Source organism: Aegilops tauschii, chromosome 7 (assembly GCF_002575655.3).
Source record: "Aegilops tauschii subsp. strangulata cultivar AL8/78 chromosome 7, Aet v6.0, whole genome shotgun sequence".
NCBI classification, from domain to species: domain Eukaryota; kingdom Viridiplantae; phylum Streptophyta; class Magnoliopsida; order Poales; family Poaceae; genus Aegilops; species Aegilops tauschii.
In genome coordinates this window covers 90107221-90123163 of record NC_053041.3, presented here as the reverse complement: position 1 = coordinate 90123163, position 15943 = coordinate 90107221, and the positions used below count along the sequence as shown (strand labels likewise).

Sequence of the window (15943 nt, the reverse complement as noted above, 5' to 3'; positions counted from 1 at the left end):
ACCTGACTATGACATTCGGCTTGAGAAATGCCGGTGCCACTTTTTAGCGTTGCATGCAGAAATGCCTCCTCAAGCAACTCGGCAGAAATGCCCACGTCTATGTAGACGATATTGTGGTGAAGACGGAGAAGCGCGGCACCCTGTTGGAAGATCTCAAAGAAACATTTGACAACTTACGCCGATTTCAGATCAAGCTCAACCCTGAGAAATGCGTGTTCGGAGTACCAGCCGGCCAGCTTCTAGGCTTCCTGGTCTCTGAACGCGGCATCGAGTGCAACCCAGTGAAGATCAAGGCCATAGAAAGGATGGAGATTCCCACCAAGCTTCGAGATGTCCAAAAGTTCACCGGGTGCCTGGCCTCCCTTAACCGCTTCATCAGTCGGTTAGGGGAGAAGGCTCTCCCCCTGTACCAGCTCATGAGGAAATCCACTCACTTCGAGTAGAACGATCAGGCAGACAAAGATTTTCACAAGTTGAAGAAGATGTTGATCACGCTGCCTGTCCTAGCGGCACCGACTGAGAAAGAGCCCATGCTCCTTTACATTGCCGCAACTAGCCAGGTGGTCAACACTGTCATCGTGGTTCAGCGCCCAGAAGAAGGCCGAGCTTAGCTAGTCCAGAGGCCGGTGTATTATTTGAGAAAAGTGTTGTCAACCTCAAAGCAGAATTACCCCCACTACCAGAAGATGTGCTATGGCGTGTACTTTGCCACCAAGAAGCTCAAGCCCTACTTTCAAGAGCACCCCATCACGGTCGTTTGCACTGCCCCACTTGCCGAGATCATAGGCAGCTGGGATGCATCTGGCCGGGTGGCCAAGTGGGCCATTGCGCTGGCTCCTTACACCATCTTCTACCAGCCTCGCACCGCCATCAAGTCCCAAGTACTGGCCGACTTCCTTGTCGACTGGGCCGAGACCCAGTACCTGCCGCTGGCACCCGACTCCACTCATTGGCGGATGCACTTTGACGGATCCAAGATGCGCACCGGCTTGGGAGCCGGCATCGTCCTCACCTCTCGCAAGGGTGACAAGCTCAGATACACACTGCAAATCCATTTTTCCGCCTCCAACAACGTGGCCGAGTACGAAGCGCTCATACATGGGCTCCGGCTGGCCAAAGAACTTGGCATCCGCCGGATCCTGTGCTATGGCGACTCGGACTTGGTGATCCAACAATCATCTGGCGATTGGGACGCCAAGGGCGCAAACATGGCGAGCTACCGCTTCCTTGTTCAGCAACTCAGTGGATACTTTGAAGGGTGCGAGTTTCTCCACGTACCACGGGCCGACAACGAGCAAGCAGCTGCCCTGGCATGAATCAGCTCCACCCGGCAAGCTATACCAACCGGCGTCTCCCTCCAACGCCTCCGCAAACCGTCTGTCAAGCCGTCTCCAGAATCAGACTCCATCTTCGTACCGCCTGACCCCGATGCAGTTGGATCCGACTTGGGGAACCCAGCAAGCGGCTCGAGGACTTCAACGGGCGGCTCGGGGACTGCTATAGTCGCACCCGGCACGGGGACTTCAGAACCCGGCCTGGGGACTGCAGCAGTCGGCCCGGGGACTACAACGACACAACAGGCGGTGGCCGACTCCAACTCTTCACCGCCCAGCCCACCCACCCTGGTCGCTATAGCCGTGTTGACAATAGAAGAAGTCACAGCTCCATCATGGGCCCAACCCATCCTCAACTTTCTGGTAAACAGAGAGCTGCTGACTGACGAGATCTCGGCAAGACAAGTTCAACGCCGAGCCGGAGCATACACAATAGTGAACAGAGAACTCGTTAGGCGCAGTGTCACTGGAGTCTTCCAGCGCTGCGTCGAGCCAGAGAAGGGCATTGCAATCCTCAAGGACATCCACCAAGGCGAGTGCGTCCACCACGCGGCCTCAAGATCACTCGTCGCCAAAGCTTTCCGCCATGGGTTCTTCTGGCCGGCTGCTTTGGAAGACGCCAAAGAATTAGTCAAATACTGCAAAGGGTGCCAAGTTTTCAGCTCCAAGCAACACCTGCCGGCTTCCGCACTCAAGACCATCCCCCTCACCTGGCCTTTTGCCGTTTGGGGGCTGGATATGGTGGGCCCATTCAAGACAGCACGCGGCGGCATGACACACTTGCTTGTCGCCGTGGACAAGTTCACCAAGTGGATTGAAGCGAAGCCAATCAAAAAGCTGAATGGGCCGACTGCTGTGACGTTCATCACAGACATCACCACCCGGTATGGCATACCACACAGCATCATCACCGACAACGGCACGAATTTTGCCAAAGGAGCACTGGCACGTTTCTGCGCGACACAAGGCATCCGACTGGACTTAGCATCCGTTGCCCACCCGCGGTCAAACGGCCAAGTCGAGCGAGCAAATGGCCTCATCCTGTCTGGCATCAAGCCCCGACTGGTCGTACCACTGGAGCGCTAGGCCGGCTGCTGGCTCGAGGAGCTGCCGGCCGTCCTCCGGAGCTTGCGTACTACCCCGAAAAAGTCAACCGGCTTCACTCCTTTCTTCCTTGTATATGGTGGCAAGGTTGTCATCCCAACTAACATCGAGTTCGACTCACCTCGGGTCACCATGTACACGGAAGCGGAGGCCAAGTAAGCACGAGAAGACGGCGTTGACCTACTGGAAGAGGGCCGACTGTTAGCACTTAGCCGGTCCGCCATCTACCAGCAGGGTTTGCGCCGTTACCACAACCGGAAGGTCAAGCCGAGATCCTTCCAAGAGGGCGATCTTGTGCTCCGGCTGATCCAGCGAACAGCCGGCCAGCACAAGCTCTCGGCCCCTTGGGAAGGCCCCTTCGTCATCAGCAAAGCCTTGGGCAACGACTCCTACTACCTGATCGACGCACAGAAGCCCAAGGCGCGCAAGAGAGATGATTCCGGCAAGGAGTCAGGACGACCATGGAATGCCAATCTCCTCCGAAGATTTTACAGATAAATACAGTATGTACCACACTACCTTTTGTATTAAGTACATGACATCGGGCCCCCCGAGGAGCACTCAGGGACTACCCTCTTTTATCTATATATGATGAGTATCATGCCTATGAATGTGTTACTACATTTGTTCTCCTGTCCGGCACCGGGTTCGACCAGTCGGCCCAGGGACTCGCCGCCTTGAATTATGTTAAGTTCCACCTGTAGTCAGACAAGTAGTGTGCCGGCACCCAAGCCCTCTCTTGTCGAAAGTCGCACGCAAAATCGACTGTCCGACTGGCAAGAGTCAAAGGCAGGAAAGGATGCCCACACGAAAAATGGCTAAGGACCAACGAGCTTACATAACACAAGCCGGCTCCCCACCCTGCCAAACCGACTGTTAAACAGCCGGCTGGCCGGCTTCCCACTCACCTTGCTCCAATCTAAGAAAGCTAAAGTACTTGCCCTCCCACACGGCCAAGCACTTTCCCAGCCACAGACTGCAGAGCAGCTGTCTGGCTGGGAAGGCGGCGACCAAGGGAGGGCAGCAAAGGAAACAGCCAAAAAGATGAAAGGCAAGCACAGCCAGAAGTCAAACACATGCAAGATTATATGTACACAAAAGGCCTTTGAAGGGCCGGCATTCAACTTAGTCTAAATACACCCCGAGTGGGTGGAATTGCGCAAATTTAACAAATATTGTTCAAAGAGTAACGAACAGGAAAGCAAAGGTAAAGATGGCGGCTTAGGCCAAAGGTGCAACGGGCGAGTTGGGCAAGTCCGTGGAGACGGCGGTGCTGGCTGGAGGAGTGGCCGGCTGGCGAGTCTCGGCTTGATCATCACCAGCGGTAGGCGGCGCGCTCGCACGTGCCTCGTTGCTGGAGGCACGGTCAAGCTGAGGCTGGTCGGCTGCTCCACCATCCGGCGCGGCGTCTTCACCGTCCTCTCCCTCCTCCTCCTCACCCTTGTCGCTAGAGTCGCTCTCCTCCGTCGAGTCTTCACCATCTGCCGTGTTCAGCCCGAACCACTCCTCCGGCAGAGCAACGCCGTTGTCATTCAGCTCGGAGGCAAAGGTGCTGGTGTTAGTGTACTCGGTGATCGCCGAGGCGCGCTGGATGATAGCTGGCCGCACCGCCTACAGCTCCTTGTTGGCCTCCTGCCGCCATGTGGTCAGCTGGGCCAAGTCCAGCCCGGGATACCACGCCCGGACGAACTCCAGCGCCCGCCTGGCACCTGCCCGAGCTGCAGAAGCCTTCCAGGCCTTGAAGCAGCCAACCGCCACCTCCAGCCAGTTGACAGTCCGACTGGGGGTGCGGGGAATCACTTCGCCAGGCCAGAGGGAGGACAACACTTGGGCTCCAAGCGCTGAAGGCGGCGGAGCATGCGGTGAGCTGGCTGGAGACGGGCTTGGATGGCCAGAAGCTGCTCCTCGAGCGACCGGCGAGCATCCGACACAACCTCAACACCAGCCTGCCTCTACGCGTTGCGGTGGGCCTCGATGACTTGGCTGGCGGCAACAGAGTAGCCGGGGAAGTACTCTGCACGAAGAAGAAAAGAAAAGAAAAAAACACAGAGTCAGAAGTCGGACCAAGCGGCAAACAAAGGGACGAAGAGGAAGGCGGCTTACCGTCAACCAGGTCTTTAATCTGGCCATAGCCTTCACTCAGCGCCTGCTTCGACTCGGCCCAGTTCGCCGCCTCGGTCTCGTACTCGGCTTGAGGGCGGCCTCGCTGTCCTTCACCGCCTTCAGGGCCGCCTTGTGGCTCTCCTCCTGATCGGCCAACTTCTTGTCCAGGCTGTCGCGCTCCTGAGCCAAGGTGTTGCACTCAGCCTCCTTGACGCGTAGGGCGGTTTGGGCCTCAGCCAGTTACTGTCGCAGGTCGGCGTTGGCCTCTGCACAGATGGCAAAGAAGAAAAAGAAATAAGAAAGAAGTCACAAGAAAAGATCCGGCCCGACTGCTCAGCAGTCGGCCCGAATCTTGGGGGCTACACCCAGTGGGTGCGCTGACGCGCCCCCACGAGAGATAAAAGATGGAACACTTACTCCGGCTCTCAGACAAATCGGCGGTCTTCTGATTCAGCTCCCAGGTATGGGAGTTGAAGGCGGCCGCGCGGAGGTTATGATAGTCCTGCAAATGGGACAGACGAACAAATAAGGACAAGTTAGCACTCGAAGTCTACTAAGAAGTTCCAAGCCGCCATCTCAGCAGCCGGCTCGGAACTCGGGGACTACTTCCAGTGGGTGCGCTGACGCGCCCCCACGGAAGAATTCAAGAACAAGAAGCAAAAAAGCGAGAAGCTTACCCGGATGGCTGCCCGCGTCGCAGGAACTCTTGGTTGTATTGCTTCAGCACGGTGGCCTGAGACTGAAGCCGGGTCCGGACGTCCTGCACCGCCACGTTCAGCATGGCCATCCCGCCACCCGGCGTCCACCCCGGCGAGCTGACGCTTGCCGTCTCCAGATCCTGGGCCGACGAGCTTGAGCCCGCGGCCTTCTACGGGTTCGGCGCAGAAGTCGCCTTCCCTGCGCGCTGGCGTGCTGGAGACCGGACCACGAGATCCGCCCTTGCATCCGGCTCGCCTCCAGCCGGTGGCACGGGCGGCGCGCTGGGTTGGCCGCCTTGGTCCGCCCAAGTCGGCGCTGGCGGAGCCGGCTCCTTCTCCAGGACGACGACGTCGCCCTCCTCCCTCTCCATCACCGGCTGATCGCCACCGGCTCCCTCCGGCGGCACCACCGGGATCTCAGGCACCACGGAGCGGAGGGGGATGATGAGTTGCGGAGGCTGGTTGCGCAAGGCCTCCGCTGCCTGCGCCGCGGCTGTGGCATCCACCTGGGCCTTGGCCGCTGCGTCGGTCTGCGCCCTCACCGTCTCCTCCGCCGCCTCCTGTGCTGCCCTGGCGGCCGCCGCCTTCTGCTGCTCCGCCTCCTGCTCCTCCCGCGCGTTCTGCTCCGTCGCCGCCTGAAGCTCGGCACGAGGGTCCATGCGGTGGGCGCTGGCGGAGCCTCCCGCCGCCCCGACCACGGAGGCGGCGGCAGTCCACTCAAGAGAAAGCGGAGCCCTGTTTCCAAGCCAAGACAAAGAAAATTCAGAGGAATATCAGCAAGAAAGAAGAAAGGAACGCGTAAGGGAGTCGGCACTTATGCAGAAACCATCTGCGGCTGCTTCACCACCTTGAGGAAGCGGGTGGCCTTCGCGGCCGTTTCGTCCCGCTTGGTCGCCGCAACCGAGCTCTTGGGCTTCTTCGGCCGGCTGCCGAACAGGATCGGCGTGGCCCGGCGCTTCTGCGCGCCGCCTTGGGCGGCCAGCGCGGCAGATGAACTCGCACCCTGCTGGTCGGACGCCGGCTGGCGGCGCGGGACGACTTCCACCTCGTCGTCTTCCGGCCAGTCCTCGAGGTCGGCTCCGATTCCTGAGCTGCCTGCTTCGCCGCCTCCTCCCACGGCGTCGTCGTCCAAGGCGGCCGCCCCCAAGTCGGGGTCGTCCACATCGCTCACCGTCCGGTCGGGCAGATATTGGCGCTCCGGCCCCGTGGCGCCGGCTGCCGGCCAGAGGAGGGGGCTCTGTTAGACATGCCGATTGGTCAAGTCGGCCAAGAAGAACTCGGCAACAAAAGAAAAAAGAGAAGAAAAGGAAACTGACCGTAGGCGGGGGATCGGCGCGAGAGTATGGCTCCTTGCCAAGCTGCCACTCATCGGTGAGCTTGCAGTTCGCAAGGTAGTTCACCATGTGAGCTACCTCTCCGTGAGGCATCTCCTTGGTGCACAGCCGGCTCGGATCGAGGTGCCCGCTCATCTGACAGATCATGTGAGGGCGGCCCTGGAGCGGGAGCACCCGGCGCACCATGAAGGCGGTCAGCAGGTCGGGCTCGGTCAGGCCCTCCGACTTGATCAACACCTGGAGCCGCGCGACGGCGGCGGCTCCAGAAGGCGACCGCGATTTGGCCCAATAGGACCAGTTGGGCCGCCTCCCAGCCGGCGGGCTGGGTACGTAAGCCGGCAGGTTGACCCAGTCGCCCTGCGGGAAGATGCTCTTCATGTAGAAGTATGACTGTTGCCACATCTTCACCGACTGGATCAGCGCGATGGAGGGGAATGGATTGTCATCGCCGGCCTCCGCACTGCGACGAAGGCGCCGCATTGGGCCGGCACGCCCTTCGTCATGGTGCCGAGCTTGGAGTAGAAGAACTCCCCCCAAAGTTCGATGGTGGGGAGGACGCCGAGGAAGCCTTCGCACAGAGTGACGAAGGCGGGTAGTAGCACCACCATGTTCGGGGTGAGGTGGTGCGGCTGAAGATTGTAGAAGTCAAGGAAGGAGCGGAAGAAGCCGCTCGCCGGCAGGCCAAGGCCGCGCAGGCAGTGCGAGCGGAAGATGACCCGCTCGCCCTCCTCTGGCGCCGGCGAGATCTCCCGCTCCGGTGCAAGACGGACCCGCACGTAATCCTCGTCGGGCAGCCGCCGCGTCTTGCGGAGGAAGTCGATGTGGTCCTCATGGACGTTGGAGCCGTCCCAGGCTCCAGCGCGCGCCATGAAGGCGAAAGGCTGATGAAGAAGGCGCGGTGGCTGCGAGAGCGTGACCCCGTAGCGGCAAAGCTGCGGCGTAGCTAGATGACCAGCGAAATGGCGCAGCGGCGAGACGCAGCAGCGACAGAAAGGAAGAAGAAGAAGAGAACGGCGGAGCGGGGGGCGAGCGTGCGTGCGTCTGCCGCTCCCCCTCCTCCCCCTATTTATAGCCTCGGTGCGGCGAAGCCGAGGGGGCGAGACGTGGGGGACGTGGGATTAACTGCGCCCACTCCCCCACAACCCGCGATTATCGCGCCTTAACGGCGCGCGGAAACTACCGTTGGAATGCAAACCGCCCGCTTCGGCCACGGAGGATCCGCGCGTGGGCCGAGGCGTAGTAGTGGCGGGCCCCAGCCTGCGGCGACGTCCCGTCGCAAGCGTGGGCTGGCAGGCTGGTCCAGCCGAAGGGCCAGCTAGTTCCCGCCTTCGGGCTCCAAAACCTCTCTAAGACGGCGCGTTTGATCGAGGCCGGCTCCCAGCTGTTGGCTCTCCAAGATAGGAAGCTGCTCAGACTTCTCGTCCATCTGTCAGCCGCGAAGCTCGACCAGCTTCGGGGACTACTGTCGGAGTAAATGACCACGGGTAGCCTAACCGGCTCCCCCTGGCTCTTCAAAAATTATCGGACCGGCTGAGCCCTCAAACATCCAAGACACAGGGCTGCCTTCTCCTGGCCGGCTGTCCCACTGGCCGGCTCCTGGAAGGCGGCAAGACTCTAAAAGCTCTCGTGAAGAGGGCCGACTCCTAGCAGCCGGCTACTAGAAGGCCGGCTCCTAGCAGGCGGCCTGCCTCACACCCTCAAAGTCTGCACCCACATAACGGCGATGAGACGGGGCGTGGCTACAGTGAAGCCTGCCACCCCCGAATCCCGGAGCAAGCGTGGCCACAGTGCGCCGTACGGGGCGGCCACTCCCCGTCCGGCGCGACACTGTTGCCATGCTGACCATGACATCTCCCACGACGGGCTGTCAGTACGGCCCGCAGGCGGCGGGCCCCTCCTGCCAGAGAGATATTAGAAGGCGGCCAAGCTGCGCCAAGTCGGCATGGGGAGAGGCCGACTCCCAACAGTCGGCTCACCCCGCCCTCAAAGTTCATGCACCATTAAGCAGATTAGACAGGGTAAGGCTATAGTGAAGGCCCGCCAGGCGGCAGCACTGTAGCCATGCTTATCCCGACAAAGCCGGTGTCACCAAGAGTGAGGCTACAGTAACCAGCAGTCGACAAGACCCCCCGAGCGGTGGCCCCAGCCTGTCGGCCAGTCGGCGGGCCCCACCGGCCGGCGGAGAAGCCGGCGACTACAGACACTGACGGCCTGGACCTACATCCAGTCGGATTACCATTGTACCCCTAGGGGGTAGGCCTGTATAAACCCCCCAGGGCACCGATGCAAAGGGTTGATCTCTTAGAGTTTTAGACACCACATAGAGAGAAGGGGAGAGCTAGCCTTGCCCTTCTTCTTCCTCTAACCGAACAGCTCAAGGAGCCTCTTGTAGCCACTTGTGTTGATCTAGTGATCATGCGGAGACCCCGCAGAGCAGGACTATGGGTGTTATCTCCTAGGAGAGCCCCAAACCTGGGTAAGATTCGCCAGCGTGCATGTCTTCGCCTTATCCCGTTTCCAGGCACCGGCGATGTCTTACTGGCTCCCACAATGATAAGCCACCTGTTGGCATATGACGCACCTACCACCCGACGGTTCATCACAGAAATCAGTTCCTGTGACTACTACACCAATTACTAAGGAAGCTAATGATGATGATCATGTAACTTCAGATCAAGTTACTACTGAACCTCGTAGGTCAACCAGAATAAGATCTGCACCGAAGTGGTACGGTAATGCGGTTCTGGAGGTCATGTTACTTGACCATGACGAACCTACGAACTATGAGGAAGCGATGATGAGCCCTGATTCCACGAAATGGCTTGAGGCCATGAAATCTAAGATGGGATCCATGTATGAGAACAAAGTGTGGACTTTGGTTGGCTTGCCTGATGATCGGCAGGCCATCGAGAATAAATGGATCTTCAAGAAGAAGACTGACGCTGATGGTAATGTTACTGTCTACAAAGCTCGACTTGTTGCGAAAGGTTTTCGACAAGTTCAAGGAGTTGACTATGATGAGACTTTCTCACCCGTAGCGATGCTTAAGTTTGTCCGAATCATGTTAGCAATTGCTGCATTTTATAATTATGAAATTTGGCAAATGGATGTAAAGACTGCATTCCTGAATGGATTTCTGGAGGAAGAGTTGTATATGATGCAACCCGAAGGTTTTATCAATCCAAAGGATGCTAACAAAGTGTGCAAGCTCCAGCGATCCATTTATGGACTGGTGCAAGCATCTCGGAGTTGGAATAAACGTTTTGATAGTGTGATCAAAGCATATGGTTTTATACAGACTTTTGGAGAAGCCTGTATTTACAAGAAAGTGAGTGGGAGCTCTGTAGCATTTCTAATATTATATGTGGATGACATATTGTTGATTGGAAATGATATAGAATTTCTGGATAGCATAAAAGGATACTTGAATAAGAGTTTTTCAATGAAAGACCTCGGTGAAGCTGCTTATATATTGGGCATCAAGATCTATAGAGATAGATCAAGACGCTTAATTGGACTTTCACAAAGCACATACCTTGACAAAGTTTTGAAGAAGTTCAAAATGGATCAAGCAAAGAAAGGGTTCTTACCTGTGTTACAAGGTGTGAAGTTGAGTCAGACTCAATGCCCGACCAGTGCAGAAGATAGAGAGAAAATGAAAGTCATTCCCTATGCTTCAGCCATAGGTTCTATCATGTATGCAATTCTGTGTACCAGACCTGATGTGTGCCTTGCTATTAGTTTAGCAGGGAGGTACCAAAGTAATCCAGGAGTGGATCACTGGACATCGGTCAAGAACATCCTGAAATACTTGAAAAGGACTAAGGATATGTTTCTCGTTTATGGAGGTGACAAAGAGCTCGCCATAAATGGTTACGTCGATGCAAGCTTTGACACAGATCCGGATGACTCTAAGTCACAAACCGGATATGTATTTATATTGAACGGTGGAGCTGTAAGTTGGTGCAGTTCTAAGCAAAGCGTCGTGGCGGGATCTGCGTGTGAAGCGGAGTACATAGCTGCTTCAGAAGCAGCAAATGAAGGAGTCTGGATGAAGGAGTTCATATCCGATCTAGGTGTCATACCTAGTGCATCGGGTCCAACAAAAATCTTTTGTGACAATACTGGTGCAATTGCCTTGGCAAAGGAATCCATATTTCACAAGAGAACCAAGCACATCAAGAGACGCTTCAATTCCATCCGCGATCAAGTCAAGGAGGGAGACATAGAGATTTGCAAGATACATACGGATCTGAATGTTGCAGACCCGTTGACGAAGCCTCTCTCACGAGCAAAACATGATCAGCACCAAGACTCCATGGGTGTTAGAATCATTACTGTGTAATCTAGATTATTGACTCTAGTGCAAGTGGCAGACTGGAGGAAATATGCCCTAGAGGCAAGAATAAAGTTGTTATTTATATTTTCTTATATCATGGTAAATGTTCATTATTCATGCTAGAATTGTATTAACCTGAAACTTAGTACATGTGTGAATACATAGACAAACAGAGTGTCACTAGTATGCCTCTACCTGACTAGCTCGTTGAATCAAAGATGGTTAAGTTTCCTAGCCATAGACATGAGTTTTCATTTGATTAACGGGATCACACCATTAGAGAATGATGTGATTGACTTGACCCATTCCGTTAGCTTAGCACTTGATCGTTTAGTTTGTTGCTATTGCTTTCTTCATGACTTATACATGTTCCTATGACAATGAGATTATGCAACTCCCGAATACCGGAGGAACACTTTGTGTGCTATCAAACGTCACAACGTAACTGGGTGATTATAAAGATGCTCTACAGGTGTCTCCGATGGTGTTTGTTGAGTTGGCATAGATCGAGATTAGGATTTGTCACTCCGATTGTCAGAGAGGTATCTCTGGGCCCTCTCGGTAATGCACATCACTATAAGCCTTGCAAGCAATGTGACTAATGAGTTAGTTGCGGGATGATGCATTACGGAACGAGTACAGAGACTTGCCGGTAACGAGATTGAATTAGGTATTGAGATACCGACGATCGAATCTCGGGCAAGTAACATACCGATGACAAAGGGAACAACGTATGTTGTTATGCGGTTTGACCGATAAAGATCTTCGTAAAATATGTAGGAACCAATATGAGCATCCAGGTTCCGCTATTGGTTATTGACCGGAGGTGAGTCTCGGTCATGTCTACATAGTTTTCGAACCGTAGGGTCCGCACGCTTAACGTTCGGAGACGATCGGTATTATGAGTTTATGCGTTTTGATGTACTGAAGGTTGTTCGGAGTCCCGGATGAGATCACGGACATGACGAGGAGTCTCGAATGGTTGAGACATAAAGATCGATATATTGGAATGCTACATCGGAAGGGTTCCGGGTGAGTTCGGGCATTTACCGGAGTACCGGGGGGTTACCGGAACCCCCCGGGAGTACATGGGCCTTAATGGGCCTTAGTGGGAGAGAGGAGGAGGCGGCCAAGGTGGGCCCCCCCCAAGCCCAATCCGAATTGGGAAGGGGGCCGCCCCCCTTTCCTTCTCCCTCTCTCCTCCTTCCTTCCTCTCCTACTCCAACTAGGGAAGGGGGGAATCCTACTCCCGGTGGGAGTAGGACTCCCCTTGGGCGCGCCATAGAGAGGGCCGGCCCTCCCCTCCTCCACTCCTTTATATACGGGGGAGGAGGGCACCCCATAGACACACAAGTTGATTGTTTAGCCGTGTGCGGTGCCCCCCTCCACAGATTTCCACCTCGGTCATATCGTTGTAGTGCTTAGGCGAAGCCCTGCGTCGGTAACTTCATCATCACCGTCATCACGCCGTCGTGCTGACGAAGCTCTCCCTCGACACTCAGCTGGATCTAGAGTTCGTGGGACGTCAGCGAGCTGAACGTGTGCAGATCGCAGAGGTGCCGTACTTTCGGTACTAGGATCGGTCGATCGTGAAGACGTACGACTACATCAACCGCGTTGTCATAACGCTTCCGCTTTCGGTCTACGAGGGTACGTGGACAACACTCTCCCCTCTCGTTGCCATGCATCACCTAGATGGATCTTGCGTGTGCCTAGGAAATTTTTTAAAATTACTGCGTTTCCCAACAAAGCTCACATAGGATGGCGTCTTCAACCTCCTTTGCACGACCGTCGTGCAACCTCTGTCTTTCCCTGGAGCCCAGACATTGACTATGGAAGGGAAATGACAACTCTAAATCTACCGTCAAACATGTAAAAGACATCACAAACAGAGACTTCGAGGAGCAAGGAAGTGTCCCCTCCCAAAGGCAAGTATAGGGGACTTGTTCCATCAGCAGACCACCCAACCATCAACATCACAAAGAGAAGAGGAGGAGAGACATACACATACACGAAGACGAGGGGACAAGTAGTTGCCCATCGATCGGCAAAACAACTGTTCAGATCGAGAAGCCGCCGATAACGACCAACAATCACAAAAATCAAAACATGAGCGATGAAGATCTGAAGAAACCAGATCCACCACCACCAAAGCTCAAACCGACTCTCTGTTGAAATAGAAAGCCGCTCCGATGAAACACAGACGAATCAGGTATTCCCATGAGACAACATCACTTATGCCGCCACCTGGACATCAACTCCAACTAACCGAAACAAGGGACCTATCTACGCCCCGGAGCTCCCCCTCCCCAGGGCCAGAGTGGCCACTGGAGGCCGGCCGAGGAGAGCGGTTAGCCGGCGAGGGCGTCGACGGAAGGACAAGAAGACGAGCAATCCTCTGGACCGCCTCTCTCTGTGTGGAAGGTTCGAGAAGGACATGGTAACAGAGTTGACACCGGCCTACAAAGTCGGTCTTGGTTGATCGTGACTTGTCCGGCGCCGTCCTGCTGCGCTGGCGATAGAAACAAGCATATAACAAGTCGCTGGTCGGCCGAAAATTCCTCATAAACTACAGTCTCGCTCAGCCCAATCAACCCAGCGCCAACTTTGCGCGGCCAGTAGACGCCCACGTGCCCTCCCGGGCGCGTCACCAACCCCACCTTCCCCGAGCTCCCTCCCCCTCCACCTCAGCTATTTATACAGCTCAGCAGCTCACTCGCGCTCCACACTCACACACACACACACTCGGTGGTTGCTCCGTTGACCGATCAACCCAAGAAATCCTCCTCAGCATGGAGAGCGAAGGCAGCACGAGCCCCAACGGCGGCGCTGCCTGCGCGGTCTGCGGCGGCGCCGCGGCCTTGTACTGTCCGGCGGACGCGGCGGCTCTCTGCGTGCCCTGCGACGCGGCTGTCCACTCGGCCAACCCTCTGGCCTCACGCCACGAGCGCGTGCCGCTGGCGGCCGCCGTGGCGGCGACCTCCGGCGTGTACGACCTCTTCGCGGCTGACGAAGAAGGCGGCTCGTCCTGGCCGACGCCGGGGCAGGGGAGCCCCAACAGCGGCTCGTCCGGCTTCAGTAATAATGGCAGTGGTATCGAGATGAGCCTGTTTGACCTGCTCTCCGACGTCGACCTCGTGGCCACCGGCGCCGGCGGAACCATGCTATCGGATAACGGCGGCGTCGCGCCGTTGTGGCTGCAGCCCGGCCTCGCCGCGGACGGCTCTGCTGCGTGGGCCTCCTCGTGGTCGCCGTCGGAGGCAGTCGTCGTCCCGTCGGCGGCGGACCGGGCGGAGAGGGTCAGGCGGTACCGCGAGAAGCGCAAGAACCGCAAGTTCCACAAGACCATCCGCTACGCCTCCCGCAAGGCGTACGCCGAGGCGCGGCCCAGGATCAAGGGCCGCTTCGTCAAACGCCCCGCGGCGGCGGCGGACGACGGCGACAACACGAGCGCCGGCGAGGCGGCCGCCAAATTCTGGCTCTCCTTCTCCGACAACAGTGTAGGGTTCCAAGTTGCATCCCATGGAGTCGTGCCAAGCTTCTAGCAATGGCGTCTGCCCAGCAAAGGAAAGATGCTAGCGAAGTGCAGATGCCATGCTGCCTCCTGCCATCCTATTGGCGCCATGGTCTTCCTGTCGTGTCCGTGCTCCGGTCGTGCCGTCGTTGCAGTCAATATTCATGGTAAAAACCCGCCATCGATATTTTTAACTGATGATGCGGGTTTTTCGATCGATGGGCACAATTTCATGTCCATCGGTGAACTAGGCGATTACTGTACTTCCTCGGTTTGTTGTTAGTTTCATGTGCTAAGATAAATAAAGAATCATGCTGAATTCTTGTGGCCACACTGATGTTCATATCATGTTAGCCTTGCCAGTGTTTATGGATAAAGCTTTCCTTCCGAGGGCGGCAATTCTGGTGTATCTGAAGCTCGACGTGAACAGAAAATTCAAATAAAATACTCTCTCTGATCCATATTAATTGACGCACACTTAATATAATTTTGGACTAAAGTTGTATTAAATTTGCGTCAATTAATTTGAACCGGAGGAGTAGTAAAATTCAAGATGCTCATGTGCGCAAGGTGCGTGTAATTTTTCATGGAGTTTGGACAACTGAAGAGCTCATGCTAAAAATTGGGTGTCTGAAGAACTTTGAAAAAGAACACTATTCTGACCTGATTTTTTTTGTAGGAGCTCCTCAGATGTGTAAACACCACGAAATTATGCACACTCCTAGCACACATGAGCATCTTAGATGCCTAAATTTTCCAGATTTCTTTGAATTTTTTTCACTTTTTTTAATTTACTGTTCACCGGGTGTAGAAGAACCTGGGCACCGTTTAGAATTTACGTTTCTTGCCCTATGTTTTAACTCGATGATGCAGGTTTTAGCAGTAGTTGTATTCCATAATCTGAGTAATTAGATGATACCCCGCATGTTACTGCGGGAATTGATTAAAGTTGATAGGTTTCGATAATATGAGAACTGAAATACATGTTATTTACTGTATTTTATTATTGTTTAGTTGTAAAATATTTATTAAATATAATTAAGTAGCTTAATAAAATAGAAATCATCTTTTTCATGCATGATTTGCATATTAAAATGTTATATTTGCATGCGTGTAAATAGGTTAGTGTGGATTATCTATATAGTTATATAGGATGAGGATATTAATTTAGCCTAAGATAGCTCGTGTGCAGTTGTTGGCATGTAGCTTTCATGGTTTAATTTCCTAGGCGAAGATAATAAAGCCAATGTGGTTTTTGTATGAACAGATAGCTAGCCATGACGACTCTATTTATTTTTAATCAGGGTATAGAGATGTGACTCTATCATTGGTGCTTAGTTTAGGTTGTCTGCCAATAATGATTGCTAGTATCTTTACAATTTGGGAGTGCGCCGACTTCGAAAATAGTAATCCGGGAGTGCCCGAGTCTAGGCACGCTCGTACCATGGAAATTGTTGCTTATGCATTTGTTGGGCCACTGAAAAGGACAACGACCATGACATTTCAGTTTCCTAAAT

General features: G+C 54.9%; 1 protein-coding gene across 1 annotated transcript; it reads left to right on the top strand.

Annotated features, from left to right (window-relative positions):
- The first annotated feature begins 13652 nt into the window (after nucleotides 1-13652).
- Nucleotides 13653-14855, top strand: LOC109767709 (uncharacterized). Its single transcript, XM_020326430.4, has one exon. The coding sequence runs from the start codon at nucleotides 13705-13707 to the stop codon at nucleotides 14455-14457; it is 753 nt and encodes a 250-aa protein (XP_020182019.1). The 5' UTR covers nucleotides 13653-13704; the 3' UTR covers nucleotides 14458-14855.
- Nucleotides 14856-15943: the final 1088 nt, after the last annotated feature.

Coding starts and splice junctions, on each gene's coding strand:
- LOC109767709 (XM_020326430.4), top strand. CDS start 13,705: ATGGAGAGCGAAGGCAGCACGAGCCCCAACGGCGGCGCTGCCTGCGCG.